The sequence below is a fragment of the Heterodontus francisci genome, chromosome 1 (genome assembly GCF_036365525.1).
Source record: "Heterodontus francisci isolate sHetFra1 chromosome 1, sHetFra1.hap1, whole genome shotgun sequence".
NCBI classification, from domain to species: domain Eukaryota; kingdom Metazoa; phylum Chordata; class Chondrichthyes; order Heterodontiformes; family Heterodontidae; genus Heterodontus; species Heterodontus francisci.
The window spans coordinates 103,782,810-103,809,403 of record NC_090371.1 but is presented as its reverse complement, the minus strand read 5'-3'; the positions used below and the strand labels follow the sequence as shown (position 1 = coordinate 103,809,403).

General features: G+C 43.8%; 1 protein-coding gene across 3 annotated transcripts in view; it reads left to right on the top strand.

The window, feature by feature from the left end:
- The window catches only part of ercc8 (excision repair cross-complementation group 8), a 116,623-nt gene that overhangs the window by 44,534 nt on the left and 45,495 nt on the right, over nucleotides 1-26,594 (top strand). For all 3 annotated transcript variants that reach the window (XM_068033907.1, XM_068033898.1, XM_068033888.1), the window contains 4 exons: nucleotides 5,167-5,235; nucleotides 5,956-6,022; nucleotides 21,138-21,241; nucleotides 22,047-22,171. In XM_068033907.1, the coding sequence (XP_067890008.1) occupies nucleotides 5,167-5,235; nucleotides 5,956-6,022; nucleotides 21,138-21,241; nucleotides 22,047-22,171 (365 nt within the window). The remainder of the gene's footprint in view (nucleotides 1-5,166; nucleotides 5,236-5,955; nucleotides 6,023-21,137; nucleotides 21,242-22,046; nucleotides 22,172-26,594) is intronic.

Sequence of the window (26,594 nt, the reverse complement as noted above, 5' to 3'; positions counted from 1 at the left end):
CTGCCCGTCCCCTTTTGTTCTCAGCAGAGGTCCCTTACAGTTCCCCAGCCCTCTGCTGGAGGGTCCTCCTAACACCGGTACAGGACGTAGGGGTGCAAATTTCACCGTAGGTTGGGATTTTCCCTCAATATGGCACAGGTGGCAACTCCTGCAGTACTCTACCACATCATTGTGGAGTTTTGGCCAGTCAAACTGCTGTCTTCGGCGGGCTTTGGTCTTTCGTATACTGACATTTACAGCCACTGTAGTCTCGTGGGCCCTTCTTAATATTTCTCTCCGGTACCTCTGCGGCACTACTAACTGGTTAACTACTGTCCACTCCTTGCTCTCAGGTGAACTCCATTTCCTCATCAGTACCTCATTCTTTCAATAGTAGCAATCAGGGACTCCCTGCGCTTCACTTTCAGACTGGGCAGCCTGTGCTAACTCTCTCAATACTGGGTCGGCTCGCTGAGCCTCAGTTAGGGAAAATCCATTTAATTCATTCTCTGGGTCTCCTAACTTTCCAAAGAACGTCTCAGACAGACAGACCTGATCATCTACCTGCTGTGCTAATTCTGTCTCCTGTGGGGGAGCTGGTTTGATCATGGCCTGATCCACTACACATTCAGGGAAACCGCAGGGGACTGTCACTTGTCACTGCCTTGTTTCTCTGACCTCCTGCGGTCGGTCTTTCACTACTGGGGGGGCTACCACCTTCACCCCCGCCAGATCATTACCTAGGGGCAGGTCAACCCCATCCACAGGCAAATTAGGGGCAATCCCTACGGTCACCGGTCCCGAAATTCAATCACACTCCAGGTGCACCCTGTGTACAGGTACAGGCATAGACTGCCCTCCAATACCATTCACCACCATTCTGGTGTTCTCTGGGGGGGAAAGGTCAGGCCTTTTCCCAGTAGAAGGGATCTTGTGGCCCCTGTGTCCCTGAGGATTACTATTTGCTTGCTTGGCCCGTCGAGGGGTATGGGATTACTTTCCCTTCAGACACAAAACCCTGATGACCTTCAAGAATCCTATTAACTTTTCCTGCACTTGCCGTAGTAAGCTTCCTGGGTTGCACTCTTCCTGCAGTTAAAGCCACAGCTTGTTCTGCTGTGCTTTCCGTGAGGTTCCCTTCACTGAGCGGGTGTGCCCTTATTAACCTTACCGGTTTTCACTTTAGTTTCCAGCAGTCAGCTCTTAAATGCCCTGATTTATTACATTGGAAGCATACAGGTCTCTGGGTCTCACTCTTAGTGCTCAGAGCACCTTCCCTTTTGGCTAGAGGAGGGCCCCCTGTGTCTCGTGCTTTTTTTTCTCTCCCAGGACTGCTTGGGCCCCTATCACCTTACCATCCTTTGTCGTTTCCATATTTGTGGGGGTGACTAGGAAAGGCTCTCCCCTGGGAGACCAACTTATAAATTAAAGCAAACTCATCGGCCATGCTTTTACTGGGGTTACTCTGTCATCAGGTTGTTTCAGGTTGTTTTTCTTCAGGTTTGCACTTGCTGATGTTCTATATTCAGTATATTCACACCTAATCTGTACTAATGCTTTGTCTTTCAAAACACCATTAACATATTGTTTGCCTTTGCTCCGTGACCTTTTGGTCAGCTATGTGGCCTGGTCCAATCTGCACCTTCTCCTTTGTTATCTCTTGCCCAACCCCCACCTCACTTGTTTATAATCTGTGACTTTTCTAATATTTGTCAGTTCCGAAGAAGGGTCACTGACCCGAAACGTTAACTCTGCTTCTCTTTCCACAGATGCTGCCAGACCTGCTGAGTGAATCCAGCATTTCTTGTTTTTGTTTCAGATTTCCAGCATCCGCAGTATTTTGCTTTTATTACTCTGTCATCCCCTAGTTAACTCAAGCTGCTTCAGTTCTCTTTCTTCACATTCCTTCCGGAATATTCTTTCTCTCTCCCTCTCCTGCCTTTCATTTTCTTCCTGTTCCTTCTCCCTCTCCTGCCTCTCTCTATTTCTCTTTCCCTGTGTTCTAATTCAAGTTTCCTTTGTTCTAGTTGTATCTTTGATAGCAATACCCTGTTGGATTCTGCTTCTAACCCTGCTTCTGCTTCTTCAGATTCAAGGGAAAAATGGTTGGTCACTAGTCTTAGGAGTTCAGACTTTCTAGCCTTGCCACATACAGTGATCCCACACTGCTCAGCCATTTTTCACAGCTCCTGCATAGACAGTGCTTTTAACTTATCCCAAGTTACTTCACCCTGGCTTGGGGAGCCACTAGCTTCAGTTGCAGACATATTTGTATTCAAGCACACAAAACCTGTATTGAAATCTTGTTCTTTTTTGATTGGGAACAATTTGGCTTCCCACTTCCAATTTCTCTCATTTGTCTGTGGGTAAAATTCCGGACGTTAGCACCCAAATTTTTGTTACGACCGGGTGAGAAAGGTGTCTACGGGTCCCTCTCAGCCTTCACCTGGTTTTCCTGTAACTCTTTAATTTTAAACACACTGTGTTTTTAGCTCCCCCTTGGTGAATCTTTGTTCACTGCTTTCCAATTTTAAGGCAAAGAAACCAACACAAACAAATTTTCTTAGGTTTAAAGAAGAAAAGTTGAAATTTATTAAACTTGAACTTAAACTCTAATTCAGTTGACGCCTACGGATACACGACACGCCTACAGATACATGACGCGACCACGCTAGCATGCATAGGCGTTGCAGGCTAGGCTTGTATCTGCTGGAATGTAGAAGAGTAAGAGGCGACTTTATTGAAACACAAGATTCTGAAGGGTCTTGCAGGATGTTTCCCTTTGTGGGAGAATCTAGAACTAGGGGTCACGATTTAAAAGGGGTCACCCATTTAAAACAGAGATGAGAAATTTTTTCTCTGAGGGTCGTGAGTCTTTAGAACTCTCTTCCTCAAAAGGCAGTGGAAGCAGAGTCTTTGAATATTTTTAAGGCAGAGGTAGATATATTCTTGATAAACAAGGGGGTGAAAGGTTATCGGAAGTAGGCGGGAATGTGCAATTGAGGTTACAATCCAATCAGCCATGATCTTGTTGAATGGCGGAGCAGGCTCAAGAGGCCGAGTGGCCTACTCCTGCTCCTAATTCGTATGTTTGTTCACGCATGCAAATAGAGACAGAAAAGAGCAGTAGAAAAATAAAGTTGAAAAATTTGAGGCAATATATGAAGAGTTTTTGTTATGGTTCATTGAGCTCACTGTAGAGTCCTTGATTGTAGGTAGATCTTGCTTTTCATTGGGGCCCAGTATTCTTCTAAAACCTTGTTCACTGTAGGAGACTTTTCTCTCTTGGGGTTCACGTGTCTTCAGTGGATTCAGAGGCTTGTGAGAAAGAGATGGGAGCAGCCAGGAGAGATCTTCTCCGTCCAGGCGCAAACAGTCTTTGAGTTCAAACTCTCTGTGGCTAGTTCAAAAGACCCCCGGAACAGTCAGTCATGTGACCAGCTGTTCCAACCAGTCCTGGATTGTATCACCTTACCAGTCTCTGGAATGCTCCTCTTACACACAATACTTAGTGATCAAGGTCCATTGTGGGTTGAATGTGTCAGGGAATGGTCCTTTGTCCTTCCAATCACTGTCTGTTAATATGCAAATATCTTTTCCAGCCACGGCTGATCTGTTTAACAAGTCCTTTCCTCGCTCCAGCAACAGTTTAAAATCAATGTACATGACAAAATTAATGTGCCTCATTCTTGGCAGGTGGGCCTAACATGACACACTGTACAGTTTTGATCACCACAGTACCAAAAAAAACTAACAATCAAGTGGGTGTAGAAAGAGGAAACTGGAATGATATCAGAGATGGAGGGACTAGATTATGAGGAATGATGACATAGGTTTAGCATATTTTCACCGGAAAAGATAAGGTCAAGAGGTAATATGATTGCTCTGGTGGTGGTGGAATGTGTTTGGTTGCTTTCCCTGCCTATTGATCATTGTTGACGGATGCCTGGTGATCCTCTTCACTTGGTACAATATTTAAACTGACATCAGAAAAGGGGAAATCCATGTCATAGAGATCACTTGATCTTTGTGGGCAGCTTACTTCAAGGTCAGTGATGGGTGCCGTCTCTTCACTGCTGACTGCAAAATCCAGAGCGTTATGTATGTATTTGATTCATTCAAATGCAAATTATGTCGATTTCTTTCTGAAAATACTATTAGGGAATATGGTAAATGAGTAACCTGAGATGCGCAATATGGTCAGTGTAATATGTTTTGAAAGAAACCTATGACTTTGAACTAATGTTCTCAGAACTATTCCCCACTGGCAGGTTTTCCTCACCCGATAGCCGGGTCAGTTGTAGACTAATTGATAGTGATTGGTCATTGATTTCACTATTGTTGTATCATGTGACCACCAGATGGCTTCTGGCTCTTTTTCAACTTGCAACTCCTCTGTTCCTAAATGTGGTTCCTGGTGTGAAACACTTCAATTAAGACTGAAGATTCCAGGAATTCCTCACACTCTATTGAGTTAGTCTAGCTCAGTCCAGGTGCCAATAGCAGCATTTAATTGGTCTGATGTCTCCAGAATATTAAGGGAAAAAACTGGTTCCACTCCACATCACTATCCTGTTATTTCTGACAGACAGTTTGTGTGTAGATGTAGAAAGGGCATCCATAGTTGAATTGGTCACTAACACTTATGGACTTGCGGTCCAGGCTGATATGTAATGGCTGGCTAAAATAAAAGCAAAATACTGCAGATGCTGGAAATCTGAAATAAAAACAAGAAATGCTAGAAATACTCAGCAGGTTTGGCAGCATTTGTGGAGAGAGGAGCAGAGTTAACGTTTTAGGTCAGTGACCCTTCATGCCAGACCTGCTCAGCATTTCTTGTTTTTATTATTATGTAAGGGCTGTCTATTTGGGCAAAAGACTGATGGGTGCTAGTCTCCTTCGAACCATGAACTTGTATTAGTCATTTCAAACCCAAACTTCAAAGGGAAAGGAGGTGTTTTCATGCATTCTACTACCTAATCAGTGTAATAATTGAAAACAGTATCTGGCAATATATGACAGAAAACATCTTGTTGCCTTTATGTTGAGGAAGAAATTCAGAGGATTTCACTGTGGTAACAGTTAATGTGTCAAACCATTAGCAGACATTTGGAATTGATATAATGTCTAACATTAGTAAAAATATGATGACTTTAAATGAACAGCTTAATGTTGTCTTTGTTTCAGTTGGTACCAAGAATCCTAAAGTACAGCTTTGTGATCTTAAATCTGGATCCTGCACCCACATTCTGCAGGGTAAGTGCACACTGGAACCCTAAACAGTGCTAAATTAAAGCTACTTACATTTTTTTTAAAATTCTTTATACAATTATTGAAAGCTACAGTCATTGGCAATGAAATAGTGTTGTATGTTATCAATATGTGTAAGTAATCCAGCTTGTCTGAAAGACATGCCAAAAACAGAAAAAGCACAGAAATAACAGTAACCATTATGCTCAATAGTTGCAATTATATACTACTGCCTTCAGAAAAGAACTATTTTACAATAATCATCTGTTGCTGAAATATTCACATTGAACATTGAAACATTGCCTGTTAGAATACCTGGTTTCCATATGAGAGCAGATGTAAAATGCTCAATGTCACAGCCTGAAAAGTAAACACATTTTCAATGTAATAAAAGTCAAAACCGAATGCAAGGTAGTACAAAATGAACCCCGTGGTTAAAGGCCATAATTCTATTTATATAGAACCTACTTAAACTATTATAAATTAATAAGATCAAGTATAAATAAAGATACTCCAGTCATATTCTATTACATATTAGAATTTGGAAAGTGACTGATGGTAAAATTGGTCAAATGGACAAAAATGTCACTAGTTCTCAATCGGATGGCTGGATGCAATGTCTTATTTACTTAGTAGACGCCGACTCTTAAGGATAATACTTATCCATAGATCACCTAGGCATTCTGCCTAAAATGATATTTTTCTAACCCCCCCCCCCCCCTGCAGGACACAGAGGTGAGGTGTTGTCAGTGAAATGGTCACCACGTCATGAACACATCTTGGTAACAGCAAGGTAGTCTTCTTTTCATCAATCATTTTTTAAGTGCATCTCTAGTATTTTGTTGGAAATTCTTTGAAGTCTCTCAAATAGTTGTTTGGTAGAACAGAACTTGAGTATTGCTGATGTAAGGAAAAGCAACAAATTTACACTATATAAGAAGAAAGTGTTTATTGGTTGGCAAGTGGACTGTGATTGGTAGAGTTATTACCTTGGAAAATGCACCAGTTTATGGTGACTGACTGTTAACTGCCAAGCTTTGTTTGAAATTTAAACCAGGCAGCTTAACTCTGGTCAAGGCATTGCCCTGAGGAATGAACCAGCGAATGGCTGTCACTTATTTTGTTTAGCTGAAACAGGTGTAATGTGTGTACATGTTCTTTCTGTCTGCAAAGAACAGGGCCCTGTATATTAATATATGTAGCTTCCAATATGTGCAAATGCGCCACACTGTGAGCCTGACGGACAGTCTTAAATTGGTTGTCAGTATAATTCTGAGCACACTGAGGATTATTTAGTAAATGTTGTCCAATCGTGGAATCATATCTAATGTTGGACACTGTGTTTTTGAGTTTTGCAAGCACGGGCTGGCTGGGTACGGCCTGTACCTTGCCCTGATGAGTGCAAGACGAAAAGCTTCGACAAAATGTCTCTGTTTTCACTAATAGGTTCTCAAATGTTATGAAGTCATCCTCTCTCGCCAACCTTCTCTGGTAAGGTTCTCCACTGTCCTTTCCTGAAAATATTAGGGGTCATTTTGATCGTGTAATAATGTAAAATAGGTGATAGTGAATCAGTAGCCCATTTTACATCTCGTGAGTTTTGGTTCCATCGAAATGAATGGAAATAAAAATTAGGAGAGGTGTAAAATGAGCTGCTGATTTGCTGTCATTCATGTTACATAGAATTGCATATAGTCGACAGCACAGAAACAGGCCATTCAGCCCACCTGGTCTATACCAGTGTTTATGCTCCACATGAGCCTCCTACCCACTCCTCTTCATCTAATCCTATCAGCAATATCCTCTATTCCTTTCTCCCTTATGCTTATCTAGCTTCCCCTTAAATGCATGGCTGCGTTTGCTGACAACGCAGCCACTAGGCTGACAACGTGCTGCACTGGCACATGCGCAAATGCAGTCTGTTCAACTAAAGCATCACAGTCAGCGACGTTCAGGCAGCTGCCAGGACTAAAGATGGCGCTGCTCAAATAATCTCACAAAGGCAACTTAAACACATGGCAGCACACAATGGCCGGAGAGATCCGCTGGCTGGGGAATGGGCGGAGAGAGCGGGCAGGGTGGGCAGGAGGAGAGCGCACCCAACGCCACCAAGGTCTTCGGCCCTCCCTCCCCGCTTGCCCCCCCGCTCTCTTTTACCCACCCCGCTCTCTCTTTTTCCCCCCCCACCCCGCTCTCTCTTTTTCCCCCCCCACCCCGCTCTCTTATCCCACCCCCACACCCCGCTCTCTTATCCCACCCCCACACCCCGCTCTCTTATCCCACCCCCACACCCCGCTCTCTTATCCCACCCCCACACCCCGCTCTCTTATCCCACCCCCACACCCCGCTCTCTTATCCCACCCCCACACCCCGCTCTCTTATCCCACCCCCACACCCCGCTCTCTTATCCCACCCCCACACCCCGCTCTCTTATCCCACCCCCACACCCCGCTCTCTTATCCCACCCCCACACCCCGCTCTCTTATCCCACCCCCACACCCCGCTCTCTTTTTTCCCACCCCCACACCCCGCTCTCTTTTTTTCCCACCCCCACACCCCGCTCTGCGTACCCACAGAGAGCAGAAGTCGATTTGCACATGTGCGCAGGTTGGCGCAGTCGGATGACGCCCCCGCCGGCTGCATTGTCAAGAATCACTTTATAAATGCATCTATGCTATTCACCTCAACTATTCCTTGTGGTAATTTGTTCCACATTCCCTATTGGATTTATTGGTGACTGTCTTATATTTATAGCACCTAGTTTTTATCTCTCTACAGGTAGAAACATCTCTTGTATCAATAACATAATATATAAATAATTAATAGCAATTGAATATTATTCTACTGGCAGCAGCCACCCTCTGACTCTTTGCTCAAGTAGCCCTTGTTCATGTTTGAGGCTATGCAATGAGTTTAGACGGCTTTTCAAATGAGGAATTTTAGCTGAGCTAAAACCTATCAAAACAGAATAGTCACAAGCTTGTGCATTTCAGCAGGAGTGACTAGTTTTCTGTCTGGTGGACAATTTTGCCCCTTTCAGTCCAATTCTCCCTACATCTGCCCCAGATGAGATCAAACTAACTTGGCACAGACTAGGGTTCAAACCTGGAGCCTTCCTGGTCTGCGACATCTTGGATTTATCAACTAAACCATCTGGGATTTGGGAAAACATATTAGGACTTCAGGACACTATCGCACGAGGTCAAAATTTAGTCCTCCTGATATCACACAGATGTCAAGCACCCTCTGATATAGAGTCATGGCGTCATTTACGGCACAGAAAGAGGCCGTCCGCCCATCGAGTCCATGCCGACTCTCCACTGAGCTGTGCAGTCAGTCCCATTCCCTGGCATGATCCCTGTAGTCCTGCAAGTCTATTTCTCTCAGGTGGCTATTAAACTTCCTTTTGAAGTCATTGATCGTCTCCGCTTCCACAACCCTTGTGGGCAACAAGTTCCAGGTCATTACCATCCGCTGCGTAAAAAAGTTCTTCCTCATATTCCCCCTGCATCTTTTGCCCAAAACTTTCAATCTGTGTCCGCTAGCCCTTGTACCATTTGTTAATGGGAACAGCTTTTCCTTGTCTTACTTAACTAAGCTTGTCATAATCTTGTACACCTCTATAAAATCTCCCGCCTCCTTTGTCCTAAGGAGAACAAACCCTGCTTTTCCACCCTAACCTTGTAACTAAATTCCCCCATCCATGGAATCATTCTGGTAAATCTCCTCTGCACCCTCACAAGTGACCATTACTCTTGAGTGATCCCTGATGATGAATGTAAGCAAAATATTTCATCGTGAGGGTGTCAGAGCCAAGCACCATCCTGTCCTCATCTGATGCTCACAGCTATGAATTACCCTCATAGTTTGCTAGTTGAGAATTTGAGGGTGGAATGCTGGCCATTTGCCCAGTCCCCCTAAACAAGGGAGCTGAGGCCAATCGTGTTAAACTGGGTTGTTCAATATACAGCCCGTGGGCCAGAATCTGGCCCGCCAAAGGTTTCAGTTCAGCCCACCAATCCTCTGACTGACAACAGGCTGCCTGTGACTTGGCTTCGATTGATGTCTCTCCTGTACATGTACATCAGGTGGAGTGGGTAGACAGGACCTGTGTCTGATGGACAGTGGATGCCTGTCTGTGATTTGTCACTACCTGACAGTGGGCTGCCTGGGCGGGGTAGGTGCACAGGCACGTGCTGGGATCGGCTGTCCCTGCTGTTTTCTCACAGTTCAGGGAGTGAGTGGGAATGGGAATGGCTGCTGCGGGGGAGAGGGGCCGAGTGGAGAGCAGGAGGTGGGCCAGCATACAGCCAGCAGTGTGGCAAGACATGGTGCTGAGGGAGGACAGAGAGAGAGGAGCGAGTTATAAAACTAGTTGTATGTAAGAAAAATGTTCAGCCCCCTAAAATAAGCACTTCGGGAATAAAAATCGAAACGTCCCAAGAACTACTCGGATTTTTTTTGCAAGTTGTGGAAAGACTTGTACATAATAGAAAAAGGTTTAATTCACTGAAATAAGTGCTAGGGACATACAAACATATGAATTTGGAGCAGGAGTAGGCCACTCAGCCCCTTGAGCCTGCTCCCCCATTCCAGAAGATCATGGCTGATCTGATTCTAACCTCGACTCCACAACTTTAGGCATGAAAATAAAACTTCTCAAGAACAAGTAGAAACTTAACGGGCATTCATAAAACTAGTTGTTCATAAGAGGAAAAAGCTTTGACTCACTGAGGCAAGCATTTCAGCAGGGAGCAAGAGACATGGAGTGGGAGGGGGACGGGGACACAGAGAGCGATGGAGACACGGAGAGCTACGAGCTACGGGGACAGGGAGAGCAGGGAGGGAGAGCGACGGGGACACGGAGAGCAGGGAGGAGAGTCACAGATGTTACGACCAGGTGAGGAAGGGATGTCGGGCTCCCCTTTCACCCCTTCTCTGGTTTGACCGCAACGGGGTTTATCTTTTTAACACAATGATTTAATTGACCACCTCAATGAACACTTGCTCCTGCTTCTCTCATTATAATTGTAAATGAACTAATTAGTTAGGTTTACTCGAGTTTAAACAAGAAAGATGCAAGTTTATTCACATTAGCACACTAAACCAGTTAAAATTACGAAACTACGCGGCGCATCCATGCTCACATTCACACGAGAGGCACACGCACACAAATAGGTTACAGAGGGGAAAAACAGAGTTGGGAGGTTGGAGTAGAGTCCTTAATAAAAATGGAATTTAAATCCCAAGTCTCAGTGTCTTTAGTTGAAATTAAAGGGCCACGTGCACAATTTGGGCTTGCTTCTCTGGTTCTGGAAGGCCTCTTTGTTGCTGACTGTGAGGATCTGTTGATTTGAGATTTCGCTGCAGCCGAGGCTTCCCTGGGACATTGCTGGAGAGAGAGAGAGGTTTCTTCCCTGGAGTTCGCTTACTGTCTGCTTTCTGAGGCACAATTTACAAACTCCCAGAGTTCCACAGGCAGTCATGTGATGTGACCACCTTTTTGTGTTTGAAACAGAAGTTTCCGAAAGGATTTTTTGAAATACAAAGTTCTCTTCTCAAGCTGTGCAAACATGCTTGGTAGGGAGGATTTGGCTCTTTCAAAGTCCATGCGTATCAATGGCTTTTGACAATCAACATTGACAAAACCATTCTAGGTAATTTAATCAGAGAGCATCCCCATTGTTCTGGCTAGACTGGGTAATCATCTCTGTCTCCAGTCGGCCTTTTGCTTTTCAAGTGCAAATTCGTGCATGACCATCTTTAACTGCTCTGTTCTTTTTAAAAGTTATTTGTAATAATGTCCAGTAAAAGTCTCAGGTAAAGTTCCATATGACAAAGTTAATATTTCCAAGTGGCATGTGGGGTTTCTGTTGCACAGAGAAAGGGAGGAGAGACAGAGAGGGGGGAACAGCGACACAAAGAAGGGAAAGTCACAGGGAGAGAGACAGAGAGGGCGTGTGGAGAGAGGCACAGAGAAGGGGAGCAGAGAGGGGAGGGGGGAGACACACGGGAGATAAACAAAGGGGGAGAGAGATAGACACAGAGGGGAGAGAGAAAATAAATAAATAAATTAGTCTTCTGATTTAAAGCTTCACAAAAATGCACATTTGTTGTTTTGACTAATAGTAAGGTCTTTTATTTTTATTCCTTTTTATCTTTCTGAAATTAGCTCACTGGTCCCCTATGTAGGACAAAAATTGTGATGTGCGCCCACTCCCACCACCCATGCAAAGAGATTGGACATCCCTACATTAAACCTTCCACCATCCTAGCTGATATCAGTTGATTCACCACAAGCCAGGAATTATACCTGGGAACTTCCTAGGAAAATAAAGAACTTGCCTTCATTTAGCATCTTTCATGACTTCTGGCCATCCTAAAGCACTTCACAGCCAATAAAGTACTTTTGAAGTGAGGTCACTGTTGTTCTGCAGAAACTGCAGTAGTCAATTTGCACACAAGGTCCCATAAACTGTAATGAGTTGAAGGTTCAGATGATCTGTTTTTGATGGTGTTGGTTGACTACCTAATGTGCCCAGGATACTAGGAGACCTCTACTGGGAGACTACTTAATTGTCATTCAAGATTGAGATTGATAGATTTTTGGACACAAAAGGTATCTAGGTATATGGGGATAGGCTGGGAAACTGGAGTTGAAGTAGATTCGCCATAATCTTATTGAATGGCGGAATAGGCTCAAGGGCCATATGGCCTACTGCAGTTCCAATTGGTTATGTTCTTAGGACTCCTCTGCTAGTCTGTGCTATTCATCTATTACAAATCTCACTGAGCCTCAGGATGAGACAGCGTCTTTGTGGAAAATAATTTAAACGCCTGCTGCCTGATCTTGTCTGATACAAGGCAACAATTACAAAACTCTGCTACTTGGGAGATAAACATTGTTACCTTTGAGATGCTTGTGAAAAACACCTCTTGAAGCACCTCCTGAAACAGCCTTATTGCCTCTGTAGTCACATCTGGTACCAGTAGCAGCATTTTAATGTTGATGCGCATTTAGGTTATTAAACCAACAGCGTTTAGGCTGACCTAATGGTTCAGTGTCTAACCGCACCAACTAACGTGTCCTTGATCGTATATAAATTACCCTACATTTATCTGCAGAAGAATCCATCTGCTGTATTTTAATTCTTCTCCATAATTGATGCAAATCTGTCTGAAGATAAAAGAGGGTAATTCTCACCTTCACCTCATGGGTGTTAAGCAGATGGAGCCAATCGCCCGTCCTTTATAGATCTGGAATTTTGATCTCTAGAGTATGAGAGTAAACTGGCAAGAAGCTTCTACAAATATGTGAAAAGGAAGAGAGTAGCTAAAGTAAATGTTGGTCCCTTAGAGGATGAGGCTGGGGAATTAATAATGGGAAACAAGGAAATGGCAGAGACTTTGGACAAATATGTTTCTGTCTTCACAATAGAAGACACAAAAAGCATGCCAAGAATAGAAAATTAAGAGGCAAAAGGAAGGGAGGAACTTAAAACAATCACTATCATTAGAGAAAAAGTACTAGGAAAACTAATGGGACTAAAGGCTGTCAAGTTCTCTGGATCTAATGGCCTGTATGCTAGGGTTTTTAAAGAAGTGGCTGCAGAGATAGTGGATGCATTGGTTGCAATCTTCCAAAATTCCCTAGATTCTGGAAAGGTCCCAGCAGATAGGAAAACCGCAATTGTAACACCTCTATTCAAGAAAGTTGGGTTGGTGTGGGGTGGGGTGTGGTTGTGGGGGGGTGGGGGGTACACAACACGACAGAAAGCAGGAAACTATAGGCCAGTTAGCCTAACATCTGTCATTGGGGAAAATGCTAGAATCCATTATAAGGAAGTAGTAGCAGGACATTTAGCAAATCATAATGCAATCAGGCAGAGTCGACATGATTTTATGAAAGGGAAATCATGTTTGACAAATTTATTCGAGTTCTTTAAGGATCTAACAAACAGGGTGGATAAAGGGGAACCACTAGATGTAGTATTTGGATTTCCAAAAGGTATTCGATAAGGTGCCACACAAAAGGTTACCATACAAGATAAGAGCTCATGGTGTTGGGAGTAATATATTAGCATGGTGTTACGAAAGTGCTTCTATTTTTTGTTAAATTTTTTTGAGGACTTGGGTTTTAAAACTGAAAAGGATTCCATAGATGCTGGACTTCATTTTTTTTATAAAAAGAGGTCATTGGAATGTCTTTTGGACTTGGTTTGTAAACAAAGCATACTGGAAGTCACCTGTCTTCAGATAAATGCCCAGCAGGGGCTTTTTGGAGAAGTGACAGGTCAAGATTTATAAGGGTCAGGAGGCTTGACTCCTGAGATATTGTTTTTGGTTTTGCTTTGGACAGTCAGTTTGGGGTGTGAACAGTGTTTTGAAAGCAGGTTTAAAAAATCAACTTTGCCAAGGACAAAATCTCAGCTCAGCCTTTTCCATCACTTTGTAAAGCCTAACAGCTTTTCCATCTCTGTGGAAAAAAACCCTGCGTATTCAGTGTGATAACTGAAACCCTTGATGCTGCATTCTTCCTGAAAGGCCTGCCAGAAATCCCTGATGGCGCATTTCTCCTGGAGTGCCTGCCAAACTGATCCTCAATGTCGCCTGAAAGGAACTGTTCTGGAAAGATCCCAGTGACAGCCATCTACACGTATTTGGGATGCCAAACTAAAAACGGACAACTGACATCTTTCCATAATTTTGTTGTTTATTAAAGAAATCTGGTTGGTGTATTTTACTCTGGGATGAGTCTATGATTGATCGTATCGGTAACTGGGTAAACATTTAAATACAAGTTGTGACCTGTGAAGAAGTGCAACTAGAAAAAAAATGTGCACTTCTCCCGCTGCGATCATTACAGTGGATAGAGGACTGGCTAACTAACAGGAAACAGAGTGTTGGGCTAAATGGGACATTTTCAGGTGGGCAAACTGTAACTAGTGGAGTGCCACAGGGATCAGTGCAATCTATATTAATTACTTGAATGAAAGGACCAATTGTATTGTAGCCAAATTTGCAGATGATACAAAGATAGGTAGGAAAGCAAGTTGTGAGGAGGGCACAAAGTATCTGCAAAGAGATATAGATAGGTTAAGTGAGTGGGCAAAAATTTGGCAGATGGAGTATAATGTGGGAAATTGTGAGGTTGTCCACCTTAGCAGGAAGTATAGAAAAACAGAATATTATTTACATGGAGAGAGACTTCAGAACGCCGTGCTACAGAGGGATCTGGGTGTCGTTGTACATGAATCACAAAAAGTTAGCATGCGGGTATAACAAGTAATTAGGAAGGCAAATGGAATGTTGGCGTTTATTGCAAAGGGTATGGAGAATAAAAGTAGGGAAGTCTTGATACAACTGTACAAGGCATTGTCAAGACTGCACCTAACGTACTGCATACAGTTTTGGTCTCCGTATTTAAGGGAGTGGTTCAGAGAAGGTTCACTATGCTGGTTCCGGGGATGAAGGGGTTGTCCTATGAGGAAAGGTTGAGCAGGTTGGGCCTGTACTCAGAGTTCAGAAGAATGAGAGGTGATCTTATTGAAGCGTTAGATTCTGAGGGGGAATCGAGAACAAGGGGCACAGTTTCAAAATAAGGGTTCTCCCTTTTACGACAGAGATGAGGAGGAATTTCTTCTCTGAGGGTCATTAATCTTTGGAATTCTCTTCCCCAGAGAGCAGTGGAAGTTGGGTCGTGAATATATTCAAGGCTGAGTTGGACAGATTTTTGATCTACAAGGGAGTCCAGGATTATGGGGGGGCAGGCAGGAAAGTGGAGTTAAGGCCGCAATCCGATCAGCCGTAATCTTATTGAATGGCGGACCAGGCTCGAGGGGCTGAATGACCTACTCCTATTTCTTAAGTCCTTATGTTCTTATCTGCTCTGCCAGTTCACTGTCCAGGCTGTGAAGATGAAAATTTCCCTTAATCATTCTTTCTACTTGTTATTTTCCCACAAAGCTGTGTGTCATCAGCAAATGTTACTTTGCAAATACCTCTTCAATATCATTCGTAATTACTCTGAACGTGAGGGATCCCAGAACAGATCCCTTTTTTCCCTAAGGCAGAGCATTTCCAGTTATCACCGCTGTCTTCTATTGCTAAGCCAACTCTCATCAATTCAGACAATTCATCATCCATTCATGAACAGTCACTTTTTCTACTAATCTCACATTAGGAATTTTGTCAAACTCCATTTGCAAATTCAACTGCATCTGCTAGTTCATCATCTTTGGGCTTACTGTTCGTTACCTTGGTGATATATTTGACCCTGAGATTGTAAATCTGAGTTCTTTTTGCATTCAGTCTGGTTCAGTAAATATACCGAGTCGGATGTGTAGGTAAAATCAATTACTTTATTTGCGCATTTAGCCGGCTGACTTACTCTATTGCAACGACACTGACTCCACCCAGAGTCTGTCTGGTCCACTAGAGTAAGTGAAGTTTTTGATACAGGTACTACTGTTTATACATTAAGATTCATGCTACACCTCCTTGTTTAACCAATCAGTGCGATACAATTTGACTTCACCCACGTGGTGACATGCAGTACATCTGTTACTGAGGTTAACAATACACTCCATTCTCAATACATACTTGTTACTAATAAAATATTGTTTTGTACCAGCAAGATAAAAGAAAGCGGACAAGCAAGTTAATTAGCAAGAGCATAGGAATCATCAATAACCATTCTGGTCTCACTCCCTACATGGATCATGAGTTCTGTCTCTACCTTGTGACAAGTAATTGCGGAGCATCCTGCTATCTCTATTAGGTTTACATTCCTGAGTGTTTTGTGCAGTCTGCAGCTACAAGTAGTGGCAGCTCACGAAGATAAGACGGGCCTAGCACTCCTTATCATTCACACAGGGATGGACATCATTTGATTCACAGGAGTCCATTTGTTCCAAACCACAGGGAGTCACACAATCAGGCCATAAAGAACAGATGTCCTTGCAATTACCAGTGTCGGCTAGTCTTTACAGTCTCACGCTCTGCCTTTACTTTTAACTATTTCATTGTGGTTTCTGCCACTTAAAATCAAAGCTCAGCAAAGCTACTATTCCTAACTTGGCTATATTTCCCATTAAGCATAGTGCCATGCCTTTCCGCTCACTTCCACAAGATGAGGGATCACTTAATTCCACCTCTAACATCGCCCCAATTCAACCTTGTGTCAGCTATATGCTGCTGAAACCCTCATCTTTGCCTTTGTTACCTTTCGACTTGAATATTCCAACAGACTCCTGACTAATCTCCCGCGTTCTACCCTCTGCAAACTTGAGGTCATTCAAAACTCTGCTGCTTGTGTCGTTCCTCGCACCAAGTACCCCTCTCCTATCTCCCCTTTACTCACTCATCTACATTGACTCTCGGTCAAGCAAGGCTTTGATTTTAAAATTCTTATCCTTCTTTCAAATTATTTCGTGGCCTTTCCCCTCCCTATAACCCCCTAGATAGAGTCATAGAGTTATACAGCTCAGAAACAGGCCCTTCAGCCCATCGTGTCCATCTGGCCATCAAGCCTATCTATTCTAATCCCATTTTTCAGCATTGACCTATAGCCTTGTATGCTATGGTGTTTCAAGTGCTCATCTAAATACTTCTTAAATGTTGTGAGGGTTCCTGCCTCTACCACCCCTTCAGGCAGTGTGATCCAGATTCCAATCACCCTCTGGTTAAAAAAAATTTCCGCAAATCCCCTGTAAACCTCCTGCCCCTTAACTTAAATTTATGCCCCCTGGTTATTGACAACTCTGCTAAGGGAAAAATATTATTCCTATCTACCCTATCTATGCCCCTCATAATTTTGTGCACCTCAATCAGGTCTCCCTTCAGCCTTCTCTGCTCTAAGGAAAACAACCCTAGCCTATCCAGTCTCTCTTCATAGCTGAAATGCTCCAGCCCAGGCACCATCCTGCTGAATCTCCTTTGCACCCTCTCTAGTGCAATCACATCCTTCCTATAGTGTGGTGACCAGAACTGTACACAGTACTCCAGCTGTGGCCTAACTAACATTTTATACAGTTTCATCATAACCTCCCTGCTCTAATATTCTATGCTTCAGCTAATAAAGACAAGTATCCCATTTGCTTTCCTAACCATCAAATCTCTGCACTCCGCAAATTCTGGCCGTGTCTTCAGCTACCAAGGCCCCAAGCTCTGGAATTGCCTCTCTTCCTTTTTTTTTAAGTTGCACCTTTAAAACCTATCTCTTTGACAAGCTTTTGGCCACCTGGCCTATGTGGCTCTGTGTCCTATTTTATTCTGTTATTCTCTGTAAGATGTTGTCTTATGTTAATGATGCTATATAAATGCAAGTTGTTATTTTTTTTAAAATTAAGTAGGTTTGTAAAGTGTGACATATTACTTACATAAGAATCAGTCAGCATAGTTTTATATGTACTCTCAAGCTGTTCATTTGCAGACTGAAGATGAGAATTTTTCCCAGAGTATTAAGCTAAGGAGTTGTGGTTACCAGATTTGTTCCCCACTCCTTATTTGAATAAACTCATTTCCCTCAGTTATCACATGATGGCGATCCAGAATGGCCGCCCAAACTAATTATTTCTCTTCTGTAACATGAAGGACACTTGTAAAGCCTTACCACCAACCTGCTGAGATCCACCGACTCAATATGGATTGGGTATCAAGCCTCGGATTTTCCTTGTCTGCAGGGCTCAGCAACGCACTGTTTAAGCAGCCTAGCCACAGGAGAACCCGGTTGCCTGTTTAGGCTGCATTTGCTGACAACGCAACCACTAGGTGGCACAGTACTAGCACAAGCGCAAATGCAGCCTCATCTTGGCTGCATTTGGCTCATCTTGGGGCGGCACAGTGGTGCAGTGGTTAGCACCGCAGCCTCACAGCTCCAGGGACCCGGGTTCGATTCTGGGTACTGCCTGTGTGGAGTTTGCAAGTTCTCCCTGTGTCTGCGTGGGTTTTCTCCGGGTGCTCCGGTTTCCTCCCACAAGCCAAAAGACTTGCAGGTTGGTAGGTAAATTGGCCATTATAAATTGTCACTAGTATAGGTAGGTGGTAGGGAAATATAGGGACAGGTGGGGATGTTTGGTAGGAATATGGGATTAGTGTAGGATTAGTATAAAAATGGGTGGTTGATGGTCGGCACAGACTCGGTGGGCCGAAGGGCCTGTTTCAGTGCTGTATATCTAATCTAAAAAAAATAATCTACTGAAACATCTGTCTGCAACGCCTCAAGCAGCTGCCAGTTATAAAGATGGCGCTGCTCAATTTATGACGAAAACAAATTAAACCCAAATCCCCTCAATAGTTGCGATTGTTGCCTCCATCCCACCCCCAACATTACCCTGCCATCGCGCTTCTCTTTGCTGCTCCCTCCTGAGCCCGTTTTCTCGATGCTCGGTCCCCGCCTCGATGCTCGCCGCTCCTTCGGACGGGGAGGGGGGGAGCGACGAGGCCTGGAGCAAGCGGCTGAGGGGGTGGAAGCAGTGGCTGACGGGGGAAGCGAGTGGCTGAGGTGGTGAGGGGGTAGTGGCAAGGCCTGGAGCGGGCGACCGAGGGAGGGATGTGGCTGCGGGGGAGTGGGGGGGGAAGTGGCGAGAGCAGGAGCAAGTGGCTGAGGGGGTCAAGCGGCCGGGAGTGGCTGAGAGAAGGCGGGGGAAGTGAGCGGCCGAGGCGTGGATGTGGCGATTAAAGCGCAGATGATGGGAGGGAGCGGGGTACTGTTCAGGGGAATGGAGGCAGCTGTTGAGGGGTTTGGGCATCATTGTGTAGTGACATCTGCGCGCATTCATCCGAGCAAGTTGGCAAATGTTCGCACGCATTGATGACTTCCGCGATTGCTCTGCGCGCATGCGCTGCATTGTCAGGAGTCACTTTGGCTTGTTTAAGCCTATTTTCTGTCCAGAACCATATTTCACCTCCTCTTGCTTTAGCCATAATTAACCAATATGGAACCTTTTCCAGAGCTTTCTGAAATTCCACACATACAATATTTTCCCTTTTCTTCATTTTTTTTCATTCGTGGGATGTGGATGTCGCTGGCTCGGACAGCATATATTGTCCATCCCTAATTGCCCTTGAGAAGGTGGTGGTGAGCTGTCTTCTTGAACCGCTGCAGTCCATGTGAGGTGTTAGGAAGGGAGTTCCAGGATTTTGAGTCAGTGACAGTGAAGGAACGGTGATATACTTCCAAGTCAGGATGATGTGTGGCTTGGAGGGGAACTTGCAGGTAGTAGTGGTGTTCCCATGCATTTGCTGCCCTTGTCCTTCTAAGTGGTAGAGGTCCTGGGTTTGGAAGGTGCTGTCTAAGGAGCCTTGGTGCATTGCTGCAGTGCATCTTGTAGATGATACACACTGCTGCCACTGTGCATCGGTGGTGGAGGGAGTGAATGTTTGTGGATGGGGTGCCAATCGAGCGGGCTGCTTTGTCCTGGATGGTGTCTAGCTTCTTGAGTGTAGTTGGAGCTGCAGCCATCCAGGCAAGTGGAGAGTATTCCATCACACTCCTGACTTGTGCCTTGTAGATTTGTAGATGGTGGACAGGCTTTGGGGAATCAGGAGGTGAGATACTCGCCGCAGAATTCCAAGCGTCTGACCTGCTCTGTAGCCACAATATTTATATGGCTACTCCAGTTCAGTTTCTGATCAATGGTAACCCCCCAGGATGTTGATAGTGGGGGATTCAGCGATCGTAATGCCATTGAATGTCAAGGGGAGATGGTTAGATTCTGTCTTGTTGGAGATGGTTATTGCCCGGCACGTGTGTGGCGCGAATGTTACTTGCCACCTTTTAGCCAAAGTCTGGATATTGTCCAAGTCTTGCTGCATTTCTACTTGGACTGCTTCAGTATCTGAGGAGTTGCGAATGGTGCTGAACATTGTGCAATCATCAGTGAACATCCCCACTTCTGACCTTATGATTGATGAAGCAGCTGAAGATGGTTGGGCCTTGGACACTACCCTGAGGAACTCCTGCAGTGATGTCCTGGAACTGAGATGATTGACCTCCAAAAACCACAATCATCTTCCTTTGTGCTAGGTATGACTCCATCCAGCAGAGCGTTTCCCCCTGATTCCCATTGACTTCAGTTTTGCTAGGGCTCCTTGATGCCATACTTGGTCAAATGCTGCCTTGATGTCAAGGGCAGTAACTCTCACCTCACTGATAATGTCTTTGAAGAGGAACTGTGTGGCTTGCTCCTAAAAACTGGAACAGGTTAGTTAAACACTGCCTCTATCCGAACTCCTTTTAATGTTATACTTTTCAAAGTGTTCACCCACTAGATCTCAAAATAATTTTGAAGATTTTTCCCTACAACGTATGTTCAACTTGTTGCTCAGTAGTTTCCATGAATGTCTTGAACCTTTTTTTATATAAATAAATGAGTTATTTTAGTGCTTTCCCAGTGCTCAGGAATCTCAGAAAATTAGTGAAAATGTGAGCTGAGTCTTCACAATTTCAATCCCCATCTCCTTTGAGACTCCCATGATGGCTCAGCTCATCTATGCAGTGAGGACTGAGTCATCTAGACCACTGAGAAAGTAGCAGAGAGGGCTGCTGTGATTGCTTCAGTTGTTTAAGTCAGTGACTAGCACAACATTCAGGCCAGGATTCCTGGTTTGTGATGAGTCAACTAATTTTGGTTGATTTCTACAGTGGAGTGCTACAATTGCCCTTAGCATCCCTGGATTTGGAAAGGGAAAATCAGCTAAGGTCCTTTTTTTTTTATAGAACATTACAGCGCAGTACAGGCCCTTCGGCCCTTGATGTTGTACCGACCTGTGAAACCATCTGACCTACACTAAAATTTATAGAACATTTTGTGTTTTATTTCTACTTTGCTGGAAGTGATTTCAAGAAAAGTAAGTTGTTGCTGTCTCTTACTAAAATATGTTTTTTTAATCACTTTTTTACTTAGTGCCGATAGCAAAGTTAGGATCTGGGATATACGAAAAGCTACTGGGAGTTTAATTGTGCTTGACCAGCACAATGGTGAAATCGCCAAATCTTCTTCAGAGGCAGGTAATCTTGTAAAATTTTTGCTTGAAAGACATGTTATTCCTTTTCCTGCAAGTCCTTTCCACCTCCCCGCCACCAACTCCACACCCACCCCCCCATCCCTCCCCACCCCAGCACCAACCCTATATCTGGCCTATAGAGCGGACAAGTGACTGTGTAAATTCATGAGAGGCTGAATGGTCTATTCCTGTTCAAGTGTCTCCTGATGCTTTTTAATTAGCTACTAATTACTTGGACCCTTTTTGTTCCTGTAGTTGGGTGGCTTGCTGGCATGGAGCTCCACTAGTAAATCATATTGGTTTTCCAAGTTACTACACTTCATATTTGAACTTCGTGTCAATGGTCTATTCAACCACATGAGGCATCATTGCAGAGCCCAGTCTTCTCCTGTCACATGTTCACATACAGACTCTTCAGCAGTGGCCTCTGGGTGTGATAGGACTCCTCCTATATATTTTTCTCATAGCCCACAGAGACTGAAGCCAGTTGTAGCAATCTTACTACTTCCCAGGTTGGGATCAGCTAATTAGCTGGGGATCAAATGTGTGACCTCTTTAGAGAAACAAGAAAAAGCTAATGCAAATGCTAGAAATCTAAATTAAAAAAGGAAAATTCTAGAAATATACGTTGAATCCATCAGCATCTAAAAAGAGGAAAGAAGGGTTATTGGATTCAGGTGTTGATGCTCATCAAAGTTAGTCCTTCAAAACGTAGCACTGAATTTAAGGAATACCATAATTTCTATTATAGTTATTGGTGAAATATTTAAAAACATGGACTTTATCCTACTTTGTTTCTTCTTTGACAGCAAATACTGCTCATAATGGACGCGTTAATGGTCTGTGCTTTACTAGTGATGGACTCCACCTTTTAACTATTGGCACAGATGATCGCATGAGACTCTGGAATAGTTTCACGGGACACAATACACTGGTACTATCTGCTTTCCATACATCATAAACCTAAGTGGAACTCGACTTTAGTTGAAATTTAATAATTAAGTATTTTAGAGAAGTGCTTTTGGTTGTTTAGTAAAGAACATAATTAACCGCAGTCTTATTTACTTAAGAAATGTTTACAAACTATTAACAAAATGAAAAGGAAACTACAAATTATGGGAAATAAAAAATGCTGGAAATACTCAGCAATTCAGTCAGCATCTGTAAAAAAAAAAGGTTGCGATGTTTCAGTGTGTATCCTTCATCAAAACTGAAGACTGATAGATAAAGAGACATTTAAGTAAACAGGTGTAACGATCAGGTTAGGAGGGGTCACAAGGATCTCCTTTTGTTCTTCTCCTTGTTTGACCACTGCAGGGTTATTCCTTTTAAAACAGTGAATGTGCTTACCACTTCAGTGAGTGTTTAACTATTTACCTTTGTTCTGATCATAAAAGAACCAATCGGACCGGCTTTCTTGAGTTTAAACAAGAAAGATGTTTATTGTACTTAACCAAAAACTCGACCTAAATAAGATAATAAACTGCGTTACACTTTCACACTCTCTCCTTCTCTCTCTCTCTCACACACACATAGGTTACAGAGTGATGAGGGATAGTTTGGGTTGGATTAGAGTCCAGAACAAATAAAAAAAAATACAGTCTATTGTGTCTGGTAATTCAGCTGTTGTCTTGCTCAGTCTGGAGCTCTGATATTCTTGGTTGGTAGATGTTCTTGGAGACAGTCGAGCAGGTGGCCTTCTTCCCAGGGGTCTTTGTCTTCGATCTTTTCCAGCCAGCAGACAAACATTGAATGCCCCCAAGATCACCTGGAGAGAGAGAGAGAGACCCCCTATGGGTTCTCTTTGCTTCAAAGTTTCAGCAGCTTGTGTCCTTGTAGCAAAAGGCTGCTAGTTCTTCACAGATGGGGAGGCAGTCATATGCAGTTTAATTAGATTCAAGTCTAGGAATTCTCAATCTCTCTCTGGTCTCATTGTTTTAACGTTGAACCCTGAGGCACGTCTCCACTGTTAATGTTTCAAGATGGCTTTGAATGTCCTGCTGACAAGAGTGATACTGGGATAATCTATTCAGTGATCCAAGCCATTGTCCTGGATGGGACCTCATTAGACATGTGTCTCCAATTCAACATCCAGAAATGTGAGGTATTTCAATGCAAATTGTGGTTGTGATCTTGGCTCCCACCTTTTTAAAAATGAAATGTAGGATCCCAGCTTTCCTTTTTAAAAGTTTGATGTAGGTTTCCAACTGATGAATTAAAAATCCTCATCTGGCATAGCATGCTTTCTTGACTTAGCATTTAAGTTAGATTGGAAAAAATGCAGAAAAGGGGATAGGAAATCACAGGAAGCGTGTAGTGGATAGAATGGCCTGAAAGCTAGTTAATAGAAAACTGTTAAATGATACAATGAGGTCAGAGAGAGACATAAAACGACAACAGAGGGCTGGATTTTACCAAACACACAACGTCAGGCTCCATGGCAGGGGTGCCGGAAGATGGTTGTGGCAGAGGCCCGCCATGGAGTCTGACGCCGTGAGGGCCTGGCCAGATCCTCCCGGCAGCGGCGAGGCTCCGTGGTGGCCCCTCACCGCTGGGTGACGGGACCTGGATTTAAATATTTAAATTAATAAGATGAATAAATTTAAATCAACTTACCTTGAATCTTCCAGGCCCACCACGATCTTTGCCTTCAATTCCCCGTTCGGGGAAAGCAGGCGTGACACTGGTGGGGAGGGGGAGGAGCTAAGATTTTTACTGCGAGGGATGTCAAATAAGCATCACCAGTGTAGGGGATGGTGGGAAGGGGTACACTTTCAACTTGGTGCAGTCTGTGGCGGGGTGGGGGGGGAGGTTAGAATTCAAAGCTAAGTGTTTTGGAGTGGGAGAGGGCAAAGACTTACTGCAACTTTTATTGCGGGGATTGGAAAGGGGTGTTAGAATTTTATTTTGTAAATTTTGCGGGGGTTCACTTTAAAAATTCAAATTTGCTAGCAAGGCTGGCTGCCCTTTAAAAGTGGCACCAGCGCATGCACACAGGCAGCTGACGCCATTGCTGCCGTCTGACAGCCTGCCCCCTCCACATGGGGGTGGGGAGGGCGTGCCGTCCCAGCCATTTGAAATGAGCCGCCGCGTCGCCATTTTTTGAGCTCGCCGCCAAGAGTGGTGGCATGCTCCTAAAATCCAGAATATGCAAATATTTAGGACAAGGAAAAAAGCCACACAAAGTTTTCAGTTAAATAGTTTGTAGATTATTGCACCTAGTAACTTCCTCTCTGATTGGCATATCTGTTGATTCTCTCTCCTCTCTTTTTCACACATATGCAGTTGCTCAAAAATTATAAATACTGCTTCAAAGCAGCTGCAATTTTTTTTTGAATCTTGCACAATTAGTGGCAAAACTACACTTAGGACTTGACTGATCTGTTTGGGGCCTTCCTTGACGTTGGGAATCAGCAATGCAAAGCTTATGGGATTGAGGGGGTCAGCATGCCTGCAGATAGATGCAAAAAGAGGACCTGACACAAATGCCTGTGCCACCTAGTAGTTGGAGGACTCCAGAAAATCCCATCACAGAAAGAATCTTGAAGCCTCTAGCAGCACAAGTACTGCTGTATTTACAGGGTTCTGTCTTAATCCAGTCTTTCTATGGAAGATTTCTGTTTCATGTAAAGAATGTCTGAATGTTCTCTGGATTCTCTCCTGAATACCGAAATTCATTCTGGGGTAGTAATTCCAGAGGCAACAGTGGCTCTACAGTCAATTGCTATTCATTGTGCGTTTGTGAACAGCTCAACCACAGAAGATACTCAAGCCCCACACGAGAAAACATTTCTAGCAAGGATTGTGTTTGAAAGAAGTATTTTTTTATTTAGCAGAACAAACTCACATTTGAGTCCAATCCCATTCTCTCTCAATGTAAACCTGTGTGTGAACCATTATTAGGATAGGCAGAAAAGTGTATGGCTGGCATTCTCGAAATTGCATGCAGAAAATTTCACCTGCAGTGATCAGTATTCTCATGCTTATGGCTTGACTTTTTCATTTTTGAGCTAATTATGGCTTTTGCATCACCTTTTCAAGATGTTGACATCTAGTTGGTGTCTCTGTCTCTTTTTATTCCTTCTCTCTCACCTTTCTTCCTCCATCCAACCCAGTTTAAATTTCCAAACACATTTCTTTCTTTTCTGCTGAGTTGGTCTCCCAGGTCACTTAACAAAAGAAATTGAGACTTGTTTAACCTACTTAAAAACTTTTTTCTTAGTGGCTGCATGTAGCTGAGGTAATTTACAGTTGTTTGAATTTACTCATCAGCTTAATTTTTAGTGGGCTACTATTAAGAAACAATGTGTGTATGTGCAGATTTTATGATATTCAATCTTCCAATTCGTATAGTCACCAGCTGTTCTGTGGCTAATTATTACTTTTGGAATCCATGTTCAATTGGAGGAAGAGTAAATATATTTTTCCTGAACTTAAAAGAACTGGAGCAACATTTCTTTTTGCTACTTTTTAGTATTCCTTTGATTTTTTTTTCTCCTATTTTACTCTTGATTCTTTTCATTTTTGCTGAGGCATAGTGGTAATGTCAGTGGGTCAGTAATCCAGAGGCCTAGGCTAAGACGCTGGAGACACGAGTTCAAATCCCACCATGGCAGCTGATCGAATTTAAATTCAATTCTTCTTCTTTGGCCTCCTTGTCTCGAGAGACAATGGGTAAGCGCCTAGAGGTGGTCAGTGGTTTGTGAAACAGCGCCTGGAGTGGCTATAATGGCCAATGCTAGAGTGACAGACTCTTCCACAGGCGCTGCAGATAAAGTTGATTGTTGGGGCTGTTACACAGTTGGCGCTCTCCTTGCACTTCTGTCTTTTTTCCTCCCAACGGCTAAGTCTCTTTGACTCGCCACTCTTTAGCCCCACCTTTATGGCTGTCCGCCAACTCTGACGATCACTGGCAACTGACTCCCATGACTTGTGGTCAATTTCACAGGACTTCATGTCGCGTTTGCAGACGTCTTTGAAGCGGAGACATGGACGACCAGTGGGTCTGATACCAGTGACGAGCTCGCTGTACAATGCATCCTTGGGGATCCTGCCATCTTACATGCGGCTCACATGGCCAAGCCATCTCAAGCACCGCTGGCTCAGTAGGGTGTATATGCTGGGGATGTTGGCCATCTCGAGGACTTCTGCGTTGGAGATACGGTCCTGCCACCTGATGCCAAGGATTCTCCAGAGGCAGCGAAAATGGAATGAGTTGAGACGTCGCTCTTGGCTGACATACGTTGTCCAGGCCTCGCTGCCGTAGAGCAAGGTACTGAGGACACAGGCTTGATACACTCGGACTTTTGTGTTCCGTGTCAGTGCTCCATTTTCCTACACCCTCTTGGCCAGTCTGG